General features: G+C 35.5%; 1 protein-coding gene across 5 annotated transcripts in view; it reads left to right on the plus strand.

Annotated features, from left to right (window-relative positions):
* Positions 1-15,460, plus strand: part of CCSER1 (coiled-coil serine rich protein 1) — a 709,606-nt gene that overhangs the window by 438,436 nt on the left and 255,710 nt on the right. For 4 of the 5 annotated variants that reach the window (XM_062637609.1, XM_062637611.1, XM_062637612.1 and 1 more), the window contains exon 10: positions 9,269-9,346. In XM_062637609.1, the coding sequence (XP_062493593.1) occupies positions 9,269-9,346 (78 nt within the window). Of the gene's footprint in view, positions 1-9,268; positions 9,347-10,167; positions 11,145-15,460 lie in introns of those variants that run through there. The other variant, XM_062637613.1, reaches the window with a different exon arrangement.

The following is a 15,460-nucleotide window of genomic DNA, read 5'->3' on the forward strand; positions in this document are numbered from 1 at the left end:
GTAATCTGGGGACCATAGCAACATGGTTTGCTTGTGATGTATGTCAGTGGGAAATAGAGATCTAGTTCCCCATTTCCTTAAATGGTGAAAAATTGTATTTTTTAAAAGAATATAAAAAGGACAGACCTTTTTTCAATACTTTTTCCTGAAGATTCCATAATGATTCTAGCAATAGTAATTAAAAACTTATTTTAGATTCTTTGTGCTAGAACCCCTTTGTGCATGTGCATTATACCAAAACCTAGAATGTAAAGGTTACTTTCCTTGTACAATGTAAGAATCATTAGTATTTTTTGCAGGTGCTTGGAAAAGTACAACTTTTAGGCAGCAATGAAAATGTTTTGCTAATATTTTGCTACATATTTCATTACTTTCATCAATTGAAATTGAAACATCAGCACTATAAATAATTGACTATGTTTCAGCATCCTAATGGTTTGCTGTGTAATTTTTAACAGCCACACAGCTTTCATGATGTCAAATTCCCAGCATTGGGAAAGTTTCTAAATGGTCAAAACTCTTCTGCTTAGACACAGTAGTACAAAGCTGCAGAACATTACTTGTGAGTCTTGGTTAGATGTGCAAAAGTATAATATCATGATAATGCTTACTGAAGTGTGTTGGTTTTGTTTTATTGAATTAATTATGATATACTTGATACTTTCAGTATCTCAACTGAGATGAGTGGGTAAGAGTGAAAGGCATGAGTGATAAACCTAAATTCACAGTAAAAAGGTATCTACTTCAGTCATTTTCCATTGTCAATTACTGGCAAAACCCATGCTGTGGCTTTTGCTGAAAGCAGGTTCATGATGGGTGAAAGTGCCTTTTGGTCCTTGCTTGAGCAAACAATTGCCTATGAAAAAGTCCTTACAGTGCATCTGAGAGCCTACTGCAGTGACTGAAACTTTTTCACAAGTGATACTGCTGCATCCTATTCTATCCATGTCTTTCAGGCTTTCACTGAAGTTCCCTGCTTCCCTGTAACTCTCCAAGCCCCACTTTCCCATACAGTCCTCAAACATTCTTCCGGATTCCTGAGCGTTACCTGGGCTGAAGGCGCTGTGTGCCGTGGCTAGGTTAGGCTGAAGGCGCTGCACAGTAGTCTGCCTGCCAGCTGCTCATCTGGCTGGTTTTAAGCTTGAAAGTCATGCTGAAACCTCTTGCCAGCTGAGGCCCTTTGCATCTGTCCAGTGATTTTCATCAAGCTTATAAAACTTCCTATATTCTAACTCTGTTGCTTGGATTAATTAGTACTGACTGTTGTTATAAGGAAGGATGTACAGGATAAGGATAGATGGACAGGCAGGGTAATCTCTTCCAGAGTGTGCATGTGAGTATGCACCCTTGATGGGCTGCATATGAATGCAGGACAAAAGCAAGTCACATATTTGTCCTGTTCTGGGAATGCTAAACCCAGAATGATGGTTCTCTCCAAAATACTTGTCAAAATATACAAATAATTTACTGAATAACTGGCATAATGTCACACTGGGAATGACTGAAAGAATGGCAGCTGTGGGTTGTTTTCAGTATTGCTAGGTATATATACTGTGGTACAGGGATCATACGTTGTTGCTATCAGTGAATAAGACTTCAACCTATTTGTTTTAAAGTTTGACATGTTGATTTCCATGGTGGCAGCAGTTATTTAATGTGATTATTTTCTTTATTCATTTAACCAGCATATGATCAAAATCTGCCCCATGCAGTTGCTGGGGCAACTTGAAAAAGACCCTTTCATTACATTTGTACTATATGCTTCTTATGCCACAACTGTGAAACTCATTCCTCAGGACAGCAATCTGTAAAATTGCTGTAAACACTTAGCTGTGTAAGGTTTAATTAATGCCAGAAACCTTCAATAAACATCAGTTGCAATTTGGAATGTGCTGGGTTGATGATTCCTGCACTCTGCCTAATGCACATGCTGTTAAATCTCTGTGCAAAAGTGGCTAGTTCTGACATTAATCACATCCCACGAATGTCCCTGTGCGCACAGAGGGAAAGGAACCCGCAAACTAAGAGAAGCAGCATTTGACAGGCAATGCACTTAAACATCTCCACTTAGAAGCCTAAAGGACAAAGTGCATAACGTCAGCATTTCATGTGGTAGGGGAGAAAAACACAGTCAGTGAGTGCTTTTGATACTTTCAAAAGTTAAGAAAACTTCCCCAAATAAAGCTTTATATGAAATGTGGTGCAGAATCATCTGTTATTTATTACTATGGGGTTTTCATAACACTGTTACTTTTTGTATTGCATTTTGTTTAGCCAGAGTTATTCCTTCAGTGAATACTGGTAGTCACAAAAAAAAAACCAAAACCAGGGGAGAAGTTATGGAGACAAACAAACAAAACAACACAAACCAACTGTTTCAAAACAGACATTTTGGAACAGACTTTGAAATTCTGTTTGTGTACCCATGCAAAACCTGGCAGCATTTTAAATCATGTACGCCATGGAAGTGGTAAATGTGGTTGTTTTATAAAGGGGTAAAGGAAGAAAACCTGCAAGGCTACAAACTGTGTGCTCTCCTTGTTTAGCAGACTTGATTGGTTTGTGTTCATTTTCCTGTCCTCTGTTTGTGTGTGTCAGCACAACTCTGCCAGCTGAGTCATGAGCATTCCAATGAGAGGCGATAATGTGGCAGTGTATTTTAATGAAAGTAGAAGTGCAGTAATAATCTATCTAATCCATTTAATTCTGTAGGTTCTTGGAAAAGCTAATTCTTGCTACTCCAAGAGAAAGGTCTCATGCTACTTCTGTGAGACAAGTATTTGAAACAAATATGTTTATATCCTTGTTTAAGGTTTAGGATAGTGTTTTTCTAACTTGCAGTTGTTTCTAAAAAGAAAAATAATGCTGGTTTGCTTGGCTTATAAGCAGTTTAATTCAAGACTTTACATGTTTCATCTCCATTTTCATCTAGTAAACTTGGAGAAAGCACAACACAGATGAGGTAAAACCTTGTTGCTGATGAAGTATTTTATAGCTGATGGGTTAACAATTGCTGTCTTAAAGAACAGTAACCAGTATCACATCTTGAAAGATGTTATTAATACTGTTTATTTAAGTAAAGGAGAACTCAGTTGAAGAGAATGTCAATGCCATATATATTGTGTCCATTTAGGAAAAAAAAAAGGCTATAATACTGTTAATAGAAGGTATGCAAGTGGGATCTTTTGAACATGAATATGTAGTCCTGCTTTACAGTAATCTCACACAAAATTAGCCTGAATATTTCTCACAGTTGTGGAATCTGAGAAAGTGACTGAATCTGGAAATTAAAGTAAATACGTTGAACTTTAACGGTTTGAGGAAAACGGCTTTTCTGTATAGGATGCAAGACTTGGCATGTAGATCTGTGCAGCACTCTGTAACTGCATGACCTTGAAAAGTAAATCACCTATTGATCATTTTTGCTCAAATATTTGTGAGAAAATCAAGTCAGTAGCGCTAATTTTGTGTGTGTGTTTTTTGCTGCTGTAAGGCTTAAGGTCCTGTATCACAATTTCTGATTTGTCAGATTGGGCTTTTATTGTCTCCTAGGCTTGTCTGTTGGGTGTCTTATATTTTGACACAGGATTTTGTCTAGATGGTAATAGTGCTGTAGCAGTGATAATCTAAGGACATAAGGGTTGAGGGAGAGCCAATTCATTATACAAGTTAGCATAAGACTCTGGATGCAACCATAACAAAAATTAAGACTAAACCCATTGCTTATTAATAACTATACTTATAGAGGTAATTGCTGTATGAATGACTGTGTGATGTGTCAGCCTTTTTATGACTGCACTACTGCTCGTTTTTACTTCCCTTTCAATAACCTTCTCAGGGTTTTGTTTTGTTCTTGTTATTGTTGCTGGAGGGTTAAATTGACATCAGTTTTTATGGCCATATTATTCATAAAGTTGATCATATAATTTTTTTAATGTATTGCATTATTCAAAGCATGCATGGCCACATCTGGGTCATATATGAATGTGTGAATTTTTTTTAATTATTTTATTTTTTTTTTTATTTTAGAGAAATAGTGACTAGAAAAGTTCCTGTATACTTTCAGTTATGTGTATACATAAACTCATGTCTTTACAGTAGCCTCAATTTATTATGGAAAATATAATTGGTAAGGAAATGACTACTTGCCATACAGTCCTACTGCATGATTGAATGATAATAACAAATAATAACCACATATTGCTTTAAAATATAAATTCTAAAATTTTAATAGTACCTGGAAATGGAGTTGTACTTTTTGTTGATGGAGCAGATAAAACAGGAAATAATCAAACTACAGGGTTTTTTTGGGGTTTTGGTTGTTTGTATTTTTTTGTTAATTCTCCTAATCCACGAAATAGAATGTAATTTTTTAATACAGCATGAACAGATACCTGCCACTGTTTAATGCTGTATCTTAAAATACCTTCCAAAGATGCTTTTGAAAAATAAAGGTTAAAAGTTGGGTGTGTTTGCAAAATCTTTATCCTGAATTTCTGTCGTGGTCTTATGTTCCTGTAAACATTTTTTTTTTTTTTTTATTTTCCAATAATATGCAGGTGGTAATTACAGTGTTGTGGTTACAATGTGGTTCAGCCAAATAAATGAGAGTAAGAAGATGCAATTTTTAAGGCTCTTTTCCTGTTGCTGATACTCATCAGCTCAGTGGGCTAGGAGGTTCACTTTTTTGTGTGTTTTCTGTTTCTCATTCTATACTCTCAAAGCTTGGAGTCTTATTTTTATTGGTAGTATCATATAGCGCTCAGCAAAATGGAAGAGTTTTTCTCTTGTAGAACTTGGGGTGGAAAGTTTAAGAAAATACTTGGGATTATAAGGATTTCAAACTTTTTAAAATATAACAGTGGTAACTGTCTTTGGCTATGATCTAGTAAACGTTTCTTTGCATTACTGTGAGTAGGATTAGCTGGTATGACTATAGTGGGGCTTGTAATTCTATTAAGATTTGAAATCTTGTTCACTTTCAAAGAGTTATGAAGTGATTTCACTTTTAGAAGTTGGGATTTTTTCATTAAATGTATTCAGACTTGGCAGTAACTAATTATTAAAGTATTGCAAACTGCTTGGGGACAGGCTTGTCTCTGCCTTTATTGATCCACACAGAAGTACTGTATCCTGATAGAAATCAAAGCAGAAGTGACATCATTTTCATTCCAGGTACCAGTCTTTCCATATGCATGGGACTTTGCCTTTGTGTTTTACAGAGAAAGTATAATGTAATAACTAAAAAACTAATTTGGCTTGTATAAGAGTCCCATGTGAAAACTATTAAATGTTCACTGGAATTCCATGAGGTTTTGTTTTTTGTAATTCACAGTGACTTGACAGAACTATAACCCTCAATGAAACTTGTATTTGTGCGTACTTAGGTTCATTCCCACCAGGTTCCCCCTGGTTTTCACCCAGTGATGGGCTAGTCACATCCATTTGCCACTGTGACTGCAGAGTAATGCATTTAATTTTGTTGTGGCTTTTTGGTACCTTAGTTCTTGGTACTTTATCTATTGAGTGTTGAGTCACACTGTAGCTGCTTTCTTATCCAGTGCTCAAGGGACAGCTGGGCTTCGCAAAGCATTTTCAAGTGTGATGTGATTCAGCTATGCTGTATACATTATATTTTCTTCCCAAACTGAGACTCAAACCAAGAGCGACTCAATTTCTATGGAAATAGCTGCTGTAAAGTCAATTCTGTAGCTTACTGTACTCTGTAAATTAGGTAGAATAGATGCTGTAGAGCAGGTTTTTGTGCTACTTGTTATCCCTTTGCTCTCATTGCCTAACTGCTGCTGTTGATTAAGTTTAATCCCAAAGCACAACAGAATTAAAAGACTTTGCATTTTTATAAGTCTTCCTAAGAAAAGGTTTTTTTCTTTGCAGTTCTATTGCAAACATAAGTTGTTATTCACAGTGGGGTAAGTGCCTGAAGCAAGGGAAACAATCATATATAAATTGTAAATCTGACTGCAGTGCTGATGCTGACAGTTGTAGGCTGTTTCAGATGTATGCTGAGAAAAAAAAAAAAAAATCTTCATGAAATTGTACAATAATCTGTCCAGACTATAGGGGAGGAAAAAAAATTAGTACGTTATCACCTAGACAAAATTGATCCTTTAGTGTCAAAAGCCACGGCACCACTGGCTAACTTATGATTCCTCCAAAACAACTGGAACAGTAAGTTTTGCTTTTTGGTTTAGTATGACTGTCCAGGGTAACGTTCAAGCAAAAATGCTTGAAATTGGCAATTAAACAAAGCACCACAAGTGATCACCGTGCTGTCGCTGATAGGGAATTGGCTACGAGAATGGTCACAAAAGATAACTTTGACCTGTTTGCAGCCAAAGCTATGACAATTTTTTTAACACTTTCAGAGAAGGAACATTGTGAAAAATGTCGCATGTTTCAAGATGTATTAACCTATACTGACTCCTAAATACAAGTATTCTTATAGTAACTGTTTTACCTAGTAGCTGTCTTTCAGTGGTGAAAGTCCATTTTTCACTTATTATTTTGTTATATTTCACTTACCTATTCTATCTTTAATGTATTACATGCATGTGATCGGCTGAGGCCTGTTATCTTCCTATTTCAACACCTTTTGGTGACTTATTATTTTATTACCATGTAATAAGTATATCATCAATGACACTCTTTTATACTAGCAGCTGTTTGAGATATAAACTATGTGCGAATTTAATCCCATGTGAAGGAATAGCTTTGTTGATCATAGAATCACAGCCTAGTGCTTTTCAGCAAGGGTGTTGAAATTCTCCAGTTACTATTATCAGTAATCTAAGCAACTGCAAATGATAGAGAAAAGGCCCTTCCACATAGTTTTTATCTCTCTCTCCTTGCAACGCGCACACACAGAGACACGTACGTGAGAGCGAGGGGTTGCGATAAATGTTGCTGTCAATGCTGTGATGAGTTATCTGACTTAAAAATCGCCCACAGCTCTTCTTGCCTTTTTATTAATCAGGGTGAGCCCAAGGAATGAGAATTTTTCATGTTCTTATCCGTGTTACCTTACATCTTTGCTGTTAATGCTGTTTATTTTAATGAAAGGGAATAAATACAATGAACAGTAAGAAAAACTGTTAATATGTGTTCTATCTTAAAAAGAAATCAAGAAGTACTTCGTCTCATCAAAAAAATCTAAAACTTTGGTCTTTAGAGAGGCAAAGGCGGCAGGTGTTTTGTTTACCTGGAAAAGAGGGAGTATAATGAAGGATCTGTTTGTAGTATTTTTGCTACCTAGTATCTTGTAGAGAAGGCAGACCCCACTCCTCTCGGTTACTGGAGTGGAAGATGGGACATCTTAACCTTCTGTGGTTCTATGAAATATCTCAAAAGAAAAATGGTGGCATTAAGGAAGCATCATATACCATGTTTTGACTTTCTTAAAATCCTTACATTTCAACATAGACTTAAAAAGCTTTTGGAAGCTTTTGGAAGCTTTTTTTGTAGCTAGGGAGAAGGTGATAGGGTGCAGCATATGCAGTTAGCGGTATGAAGACTGGGTCATGAATGAAAAAAGTCGCTAATTATTCAGTTTCACTAGGAAGCCTTTGAAAAAAGATAACTGGTGTTTTAAAGTAGCAGGAGGGTCTGAAGTAAGTTTTAGTACTTGGAAAATTACTTTAAAATGTTACTTTACAATAGTAACTGTCCCTGAGAGAAATGATGTGATGGTAGTTGAAGGCTGCTATGGGAATATACATGCAGGTAACTTATTTCTTTGTTATGAATTAATGTTAAGGTGAACTACTTCCCTTGTACAGATCTTTTATTTGGCTGTTTTGCTGAATTCAGAAGAAGGGTCAGGTTTTATTTCCAAAAGTCCTTTTCCAATATCTGGTCAGCTGGAAATTTGTCTGTCTTTCCCATTTGTAGTACCTTAATAAAAAGTAAATAAGACAGATTGTCTTCCTTTTCAGACTGCTTCTTCATGCCATAGGCTGCTGCAGTCATGGCAGCACTGCTGGGTTGTTAGCTGTTTCAGTGCCAAAGACCATAGTAACTGTGCAGGCTCAGACTATCAAACAACATCTGAATAGTTGAGATACTGGAGATGGGGTCATTTAGGTGTTGTCGTGTTCCTGCTGCTTACATGCTTTTGGCCAAAATTCACTTAATGTAGTTATATACATCTTGCCTTGAAATGAATATTTGTTTTTTTTTTAAATATGTTGATGAGATAATTGTAAAGGAAAACAGAACTTAGACAACAGCCAAAAATAATAACATTTCTATGTCTTTTTTTTTCAGTGAAAACAGAGATTCATTCAACTTGAGACTCAATTAACTTGAAATTCACTTTACAGAAATTCTGTTTTACTGTGATACATACCTGTCTGTAACATTAAAACATGATTTTGTAGGTCTTGACAAATTTGAGTCAAAGTATTTTGTATGGATATAGCTGAACGTAAAACTGAATTGGTAGATGAGAAAACATGTATCAGTGCAGTAAAGGACTGTGTTTTCTGTTCATGGAATCTTCCATTTCTGTGTGCCTTGTCCTGCCTTATGTGGCATATTTACAGTTGTTTCATTGTATACTTTCTTGTGGAAAATTATATAGTATATGTACTTAGTGATGAGTTTCAAATGAAGTATCAAAATACTTTTTTTGGGTGAAGCATAGTTACATTAGAGCAGCCAGATTTCTTGCTCAAGCCTATCACAGAGATTCCATGCTGCACTTCCAAAAATTACAGAGGTACAGAGGGACAAGCATAGGAAAACTAGAAATCAGTACAATACCCAGGAAATATTTAGGCTTTGCTAATGTGTTTGCATCATGCAAATGGGGAAATCATCTCCATGTTGTGATCTGCAATGGAGTTTTAATGTTCCTTAATGTTTTTAAAAAAAATAAAAAATAAAAATTATTTATTTGGTTGTTTTAATGGTGCTGGTGTTTGAACAAGTTGCTGCTACTGCTGGGTGCTTTGTACCTGTATCTATTCTGGAAGAAGATTGCTTTGCATCACGCTCCAGTGACATTCTTCTTGTGGGCCCAGCTCTACCACATAACTGAACTGTGCCAGTCCACTGTCTAAGAGAAGGATAAGTTGATAAAAGGAAACAACAGTAAGGAAAAAATTGTCCCAGAGAGAACAGTGCCATAATAAATCTGTTTCTGAACAATTGTCCATGCATGATATTTGAACTTATCTGGATATTTGTAACAGCAAAGCCCAGTGAAGAAAAACGTGACTTAGCTATGATGTGTTATTTTGTTTTGCAGGAAAAGGCTCAGTGCTTTCAGAAGGCTCTTGCTTCTCAAGCAGATAAATCCACTCAGACAGAACTTGTGGGCCATGATGTAAGTAGCTGTATGGAACAGTATTTTTTATCATCTTTGTGGGTGTTCAGACTTCTGTCAGCCTGTTTGCCTCTGCTGCTGTGTCCATGCATTGATTTAGTGAGATTTACTGGAACACCATTCATCCTTTGCTCTTAAATGATTCTAAAATACCTTCTGAAACATGAGAAGATAATTACAACTACCTGCCAGCATGCCAATACCCTGTTAACTTTATGCTTTATGAAGACATGAGAATTAGCATAAGTGAATGTGGAAGATATGTATTAGTGGGTTGTTTTAGGTGTTTTTTTCAGTATTCATTTACACACTTATTGACAATTTAATGAGGTTATTATGTTTATAATCACCATATGCTCTCTAAACAATATTTGAACTTTAGAAGATAATGGGATAAATACGATTTTGCCAAGAGATGTTAAAATTCTGTATCCTGAAGAGCATCTGTCAGAATTTCTGTTAGAAGGTGAATTGATAGTATGGTATCCTGATACAAGAACAAGATTCCTTAACTCTAGAAATAATGGGGGGTTTTCCTTTTTTTTTTTTTTTTCTTTTTTTATGGAAGTATTCTGTCTGTGGGACATTGCTTGAGTATGTATAAGAGATTCACTTGTTTATATGAGCCATCTTGAATAATTTTTGATTATGAATGCCACAGTGTGGAATATTTAGCACAGTTCTGTGATTTGAACAAAATCTAACAATACTTCTTACTGGCAAAATAAGGCTGTGGTTCTGCATTCATATATATTGACATGCTGCTTCAGATTTATAATAGGAACACTGGATTAAAGCAGGTTTTGAAGCCTTCCTTTCAGTATGTTTTGTATCAATGGATCATTAAAGTTTTGTCTGCTGAGCCTTTCTTCTGAAGATAGAACCATAAAAATATTCCCATTTTAATCTGAAAAGTTCTTGAAGCTCTCTACACTTTGTGGATGTTTTTTCAGACTGTCTTTAGCTGATTGAAGCCAGGAGTACTCTTTTTTGTTGTTGTTGTTTTTGTCTTTTTATTTTAAGTAAAATACTTTGGCCAGAAATACAATTTTAATTATTGTCTTTATATGTATTATTCAGCACTTGTTGGTTGTGAGTGTTTGTTTTGCTTTGTTTTCTTTTGAGTACTTTTTTTTTTAGGGGAAGTAACTCAGTACTTTATTCAGTGCACCTGTCTGCACTAATTTCTTGTTCATGGGTTGCCAGGTATGAACTCTTCTGTTCTGCTGTGTCTGTGAAATAATGTCTGTTGGAATTTACTGAAACTGTGAGGTGTATGCATTAATGGTGAATATCCCATAATATTCAAACATACCTAAAACGTTTTTTTATATTGTAATGCTATATCCCTTCTGGGGCTAACTATCCTTACCAGCTACTTTATTTCATCTTAGATGTTAAATAAAAGTTTTCTACTGAAAATGAAAATAAGCAATTTGGAGGGGTGGAGGGGGGTGTGTTTTTTTATTTGTTTAGATTTGGGAGTTTGTTTGCTTTTCTTTTTAAACATGTGATTTATACATTTGATTGTTCTCTCCCAAATTAAATGCGTGGTATCTCATGCTGCAGACATCCATGCTGTTAACTGTTTTTTCTGTTTGTTTGCTTGTCTTGCTTGCTTGTTTTTCCCAGTCTGTGTTTGGTTGAGAGTTTGGATGGGTTAGGGGGTGGATACCTTCTGCTCAGTAAAGGAGATGATTGACACTTCTGCAGTAAAATTAGAACCCCTTCCCCCAGACAGATACAGTGTTCTGGCTGAGGTCTGAGTATTAAGATAAGAATAATTTTTGAAATTGGATATTTTCCAGCATCATCCTCTTCAACATTAGAGGAACACGTTTTCCAACCTTCTGTGTTAAAATGCCTCCAAGGAAGGTTAAAAAATGTCATGGTTGCAATCATATATATTTTTTATATAGGGTGATTCAATGCAAGAGCAAAAGGAAATGTGGAATGTTTTTGTACGGAGCAACACATCCACCTGTATTTATCTTGTGTGGAGTACTTGTGAAAATTGCGTTACAAGGAATTGATTACAAAGTTGAACTAATCTGCAGGAATAAGACATGCTTACTATGACCATTCATGAAGGGAATTTAGTGGAGAAGGATGTGCAAATAAGTTAACACTTTTCATGATATTGTTAACAGCTTTGGCCATTTATTAAATTATGTAGCATTCCTTCAAAGGAATGCTATTACAGGTAATGACAGATTCAGCTGTGTTTCTGTTGAAGCCAAGTGGCAGTTACATTTGTATTTGTTGCTTTTGTGTGAGATTTTAAAGAGCAAGTTGTAACCTTGGAAAATAGTATTTGTACATCGTTTTGTTCAGGATGTGCCTAAGTGTTTGTAACTGTAAGAATATTGTGCTGATGTGAAATCAGGTTTAATACGAAAACACAAAACATATCAGATGATACATGATATAATTTTCACCCTATTAGTCCCACATTCTTAGAATAGCGTACATTAAATAGTTAAGATACCTAGTTTAACAGGTAAACAGAAAAATTAAGTTGATTCCGCCATCACTACAGATTTCCTTCAGTAATTAAAAAGAAAAGCCAAAACAAAACCACCCAAACAAAAAGTTCACCTGTTTTATTTCTTCTTAATGCAACTTCAGAAGCTAACAAGAATCAGATAAAAGTGTCATCAGATAGTTGCATAACATTATTTTTTTCAGTGTGTACAAATATCAATATACACTTAAGAATGTATTATTTTAGAAATTAGAAGTTAGTGCTTCCGTGAATAGTTTGTTTTGTATTCTTTCATATTCTTTTGTTTCACTGTATAAGTTTAATATGTGCCTATTTCACAAAAGAACCCCCCCTGGAACAGATTAGCCCCCAAAAGAAAGCAATGCGCTGTTTTGTTTGACTTCTGGACAATGTTTCCAGTAGTTTAAAGACTACTCTTTAGCCTTGAAATCATTTAGATGTGTTGTTAAAAGTAAATGGAAGTTCTGACTTTGACTTAGATGAGAAATGAATCCTTTCGTCCATAGGGTATACAGTAATGAAAAAAGGCTAGAGGCTAGTCTGTATTTAGGAAGGAATGGGTGGAAAAGGAAGAAATGCAGTCTTTCAAAGGGAAGAAATGTTCTTGCCTCTGTGGAGCTACTCTGAAGAAGTTTAAACAGTGTTGACTGAGAGCTTGAGGTAAGTATTTGAAGGAATGGAAGTTAATACAGTGTATTTTATGTTAGTGGATATCACATAACTGCAGTCAGAGTCTGGCTATCAGAATGATCAGCAAAGTTTGGATCATGCAATCTTCTGCAATAGCTGTAAATTGTTGGATAATACTTCTGATTTCTCTGTTTTCTCCTATGCCGCACACTGAGATTTTTCAACTGAAATTGCTTTAGAGCACTGTAATAGCTAGAAAGTGCAAGCTAAAGCCTGTAGCAGTAAAACTAATGTTTCTCATAAATAACTGTTTGAACTGTAAAGCACACTGCTTAATCTCTTTTCTGTATTAAGATGACCTAATATGAAGCCTAATTATGGAATTAAAACCTAATTTTTGAAATAGGTTTTGGTGGTGAGGAAAAAGGTCTTTGATGAAGAGAAATGCTACAGTTTCTTTAAGTGATTAACATGACCACCTTGCTGCTGGACTAAGTTGAAAGTAAAATATAAAGACAGCTGCTGTGCACATTCAAGGGAAGATATTAGAAAATAATCCTAAAGTTTCTTAGAAAGCTACTTGCTTTCTGCTGCAGAATCTCAAGGGATCTCCACTTTATGATTGCCCTAAATTTATTCCATTTTCTGATAAGTGTCCTGAGGTTCATTTAAAACATGTTGTGAGTCTTTCAGAAAGAGCCATGTGTGCTGCAGATTGATGTAGGAGGCTGTTAAATGATTAATATGTCTTAATCAATGGCAATTTAACCTCCTTCACTTTCCTTTGTTTACAAAGCTTTATTTTTTTGAGAGATCAAGGACTAATTTCTCCGTGTTGATCAGGTTACTAAAATGAGCTACAAGATTAATAGATACAGTCAACTATCATTGTGACTGATCATAAGATCATGTTAAGCAATACAACTCTAGTAAAGGCTGCTAGCTAAATAGGTAGTCCAAAATATCATGCAGGTATCACGCAGACACTCTGCAGCATGTGCCATTGCTAATGAGTTTTCATTGAAATGTGTCCTGAAAACAGAATTAAACAATCACAGTACGATTCTCTATTTCCGTGACCAAAACAAGTCTGACTCAGCACTGCTGTGTCAGTCTTTATTGGTCTGTGGATGAAAAAAAAATTTTTATTCTACAGAGAGTAGAAATTCTTAAGAGCTGACGTGATTTCTACAATGTCTATTCTGTCTTTGCCTTGTGCTGATATTATAGGTTTAACACCTTGGAACTGCTATTGTCTTTGGTCTTTGTCTTCCATACTGACAGTAAACAGGTCTTGGACTGGTCCATAACTCATTTCCCAATTAATGAGAATCCTTTCTAGTTTAGTGGTCCTTATATTTTGTATTGTGTTTTTGTAGTCTAACACAACAAACTTGTCTGGTATAGCTTCCAAACTGTTTTCTGTTTGATTTGCATAGCTGTAACTTCCTCTAGCAATCATTCTCTCTTCTTATGTTAAATTTTTAATTTTTTTTTTTTTTGTAGACAATTTCAGAATACCACTTCAAAATCTTGTGTTTTAGGATGTCCTACTTTTGCAAATCCTGTCAAACTTTTCACCCATTAATAGTGAGATATTATGCAGAGAGTTTTTTTGGTTTTAATCATTGCCTCCCACTGACCCTTACCAAATGTACTGCCTCACCATCAAACCCGTAGGCAGTTGCTGTTTGAATTCCATTTAGCCACAAAGTCATGAACATGAATGAGTTATTACACCTAGTAGTGCTCAGCAGGGGACAAACTGTTCAAGTCACCTGGGCTTGCCAGAGGATGCTTGCTTGTGCTCAGGGTTTGGTGTCTGTGGTGCTATACAAACAGTACAGGTTTTCACATAAACAAACTTCAAAGTAACTGGCTTCTGAAAGTTGCTGTATAAAAAGACAGCCTTCCACTTATCACTTTAATTCTGTGGCTGATTATCAACAGGTATTACGTATTTAATTTTTGCAACCTCTACGAATAAGGGACAGTAAATTTACATTCTGTAGTGGTGCTCAGTTAGTATGAATGATCTTCCACTTTGATTTGTGGAATGCAAGTTGGCTTCTTGCTGCTTGTAAAAATAAGCTGCATGCTGTTTAAATATTTGTGGTAATGTATGGCTCGACAATGCAATACCTGAGTTGCCTCGTATAACAGAACTTAATATAACAGTGTAGCATCTGTATCTTTAAAAATATTCCTTTCCTGTCAGATGCTCTGCAGTAACAGTGCAATGTTTTTCTTGCCTTTTTTTCCATCCTTCTACTTATTCTACATTTCTTTGTCATAAACTTCTTCTGTCTTTGTATCTGCAGTTATGCTGTTGCCATCTTGCTTTTAAAGTGCAATAAAATAAATATTGACCAGACCTACTGTAACTAGCTTTTGCTTAGATGTCTTGGTTTGGGGCAGAGAAGAAGGGAAAGAAGGAGTGCATTTAGTTACTACCAGCTATTCATCCTAGAATTTCTTTTTTTTGAAGACAGTACTTTTCTCACTTTTTCTGCTTTAGCTCCATCATTGTCTTCTCTTTAGCCTTCTCTTACATGAAAAAGTAAACTTTTTCACTTAGTCATATCCATCCACATATTTGATCTCATTTCTTACTTTTATTTTAATTTCTAGGTAGTACTTTTAAGTGAGTATGACTTACCAAAATGTTATGGTGGTAGTGTATTTTCAGCATGTTATAATTACATTGTTTCTGTCATAAAGATGCTACCAGGCAGTTCATGACATCTCTAAGTATTAATTAAATGAGAAAAATTAATAACATGTTTTTAGTACATCCACTCTGATCTATTACGCTAAGGGTGGAAAGAAGCAAGACACTGACAAATAGTGTGTTTCAGTAGTTTTTGTTTGGTTAAAATTAAAAAGCCATCCTTTTCCCAGTAGATTATACCTTGCTGACTCTGTTCATACATTATGCTGAATACTGGCAGTGTCCTGTTTGTAATGCCAGAGAATGG

This window comes from Pezoporus occidentalis, unplaced genomic scaffold (genome assembly GCF_034315485.1).
Source record: "Pezoporus occidentalis ecotype Australia unplaced genomic scaffold, CSIRO_AGI_Poc_V1 ctg53, whole genome shotgun sequence".
Classification (NCBI taxonomy): Eukaryota; Metazoa; Chordata; class Aves; order Psittaciformes; family Psittacidae; genus Pezoporus; species Pezoporus occidentalis.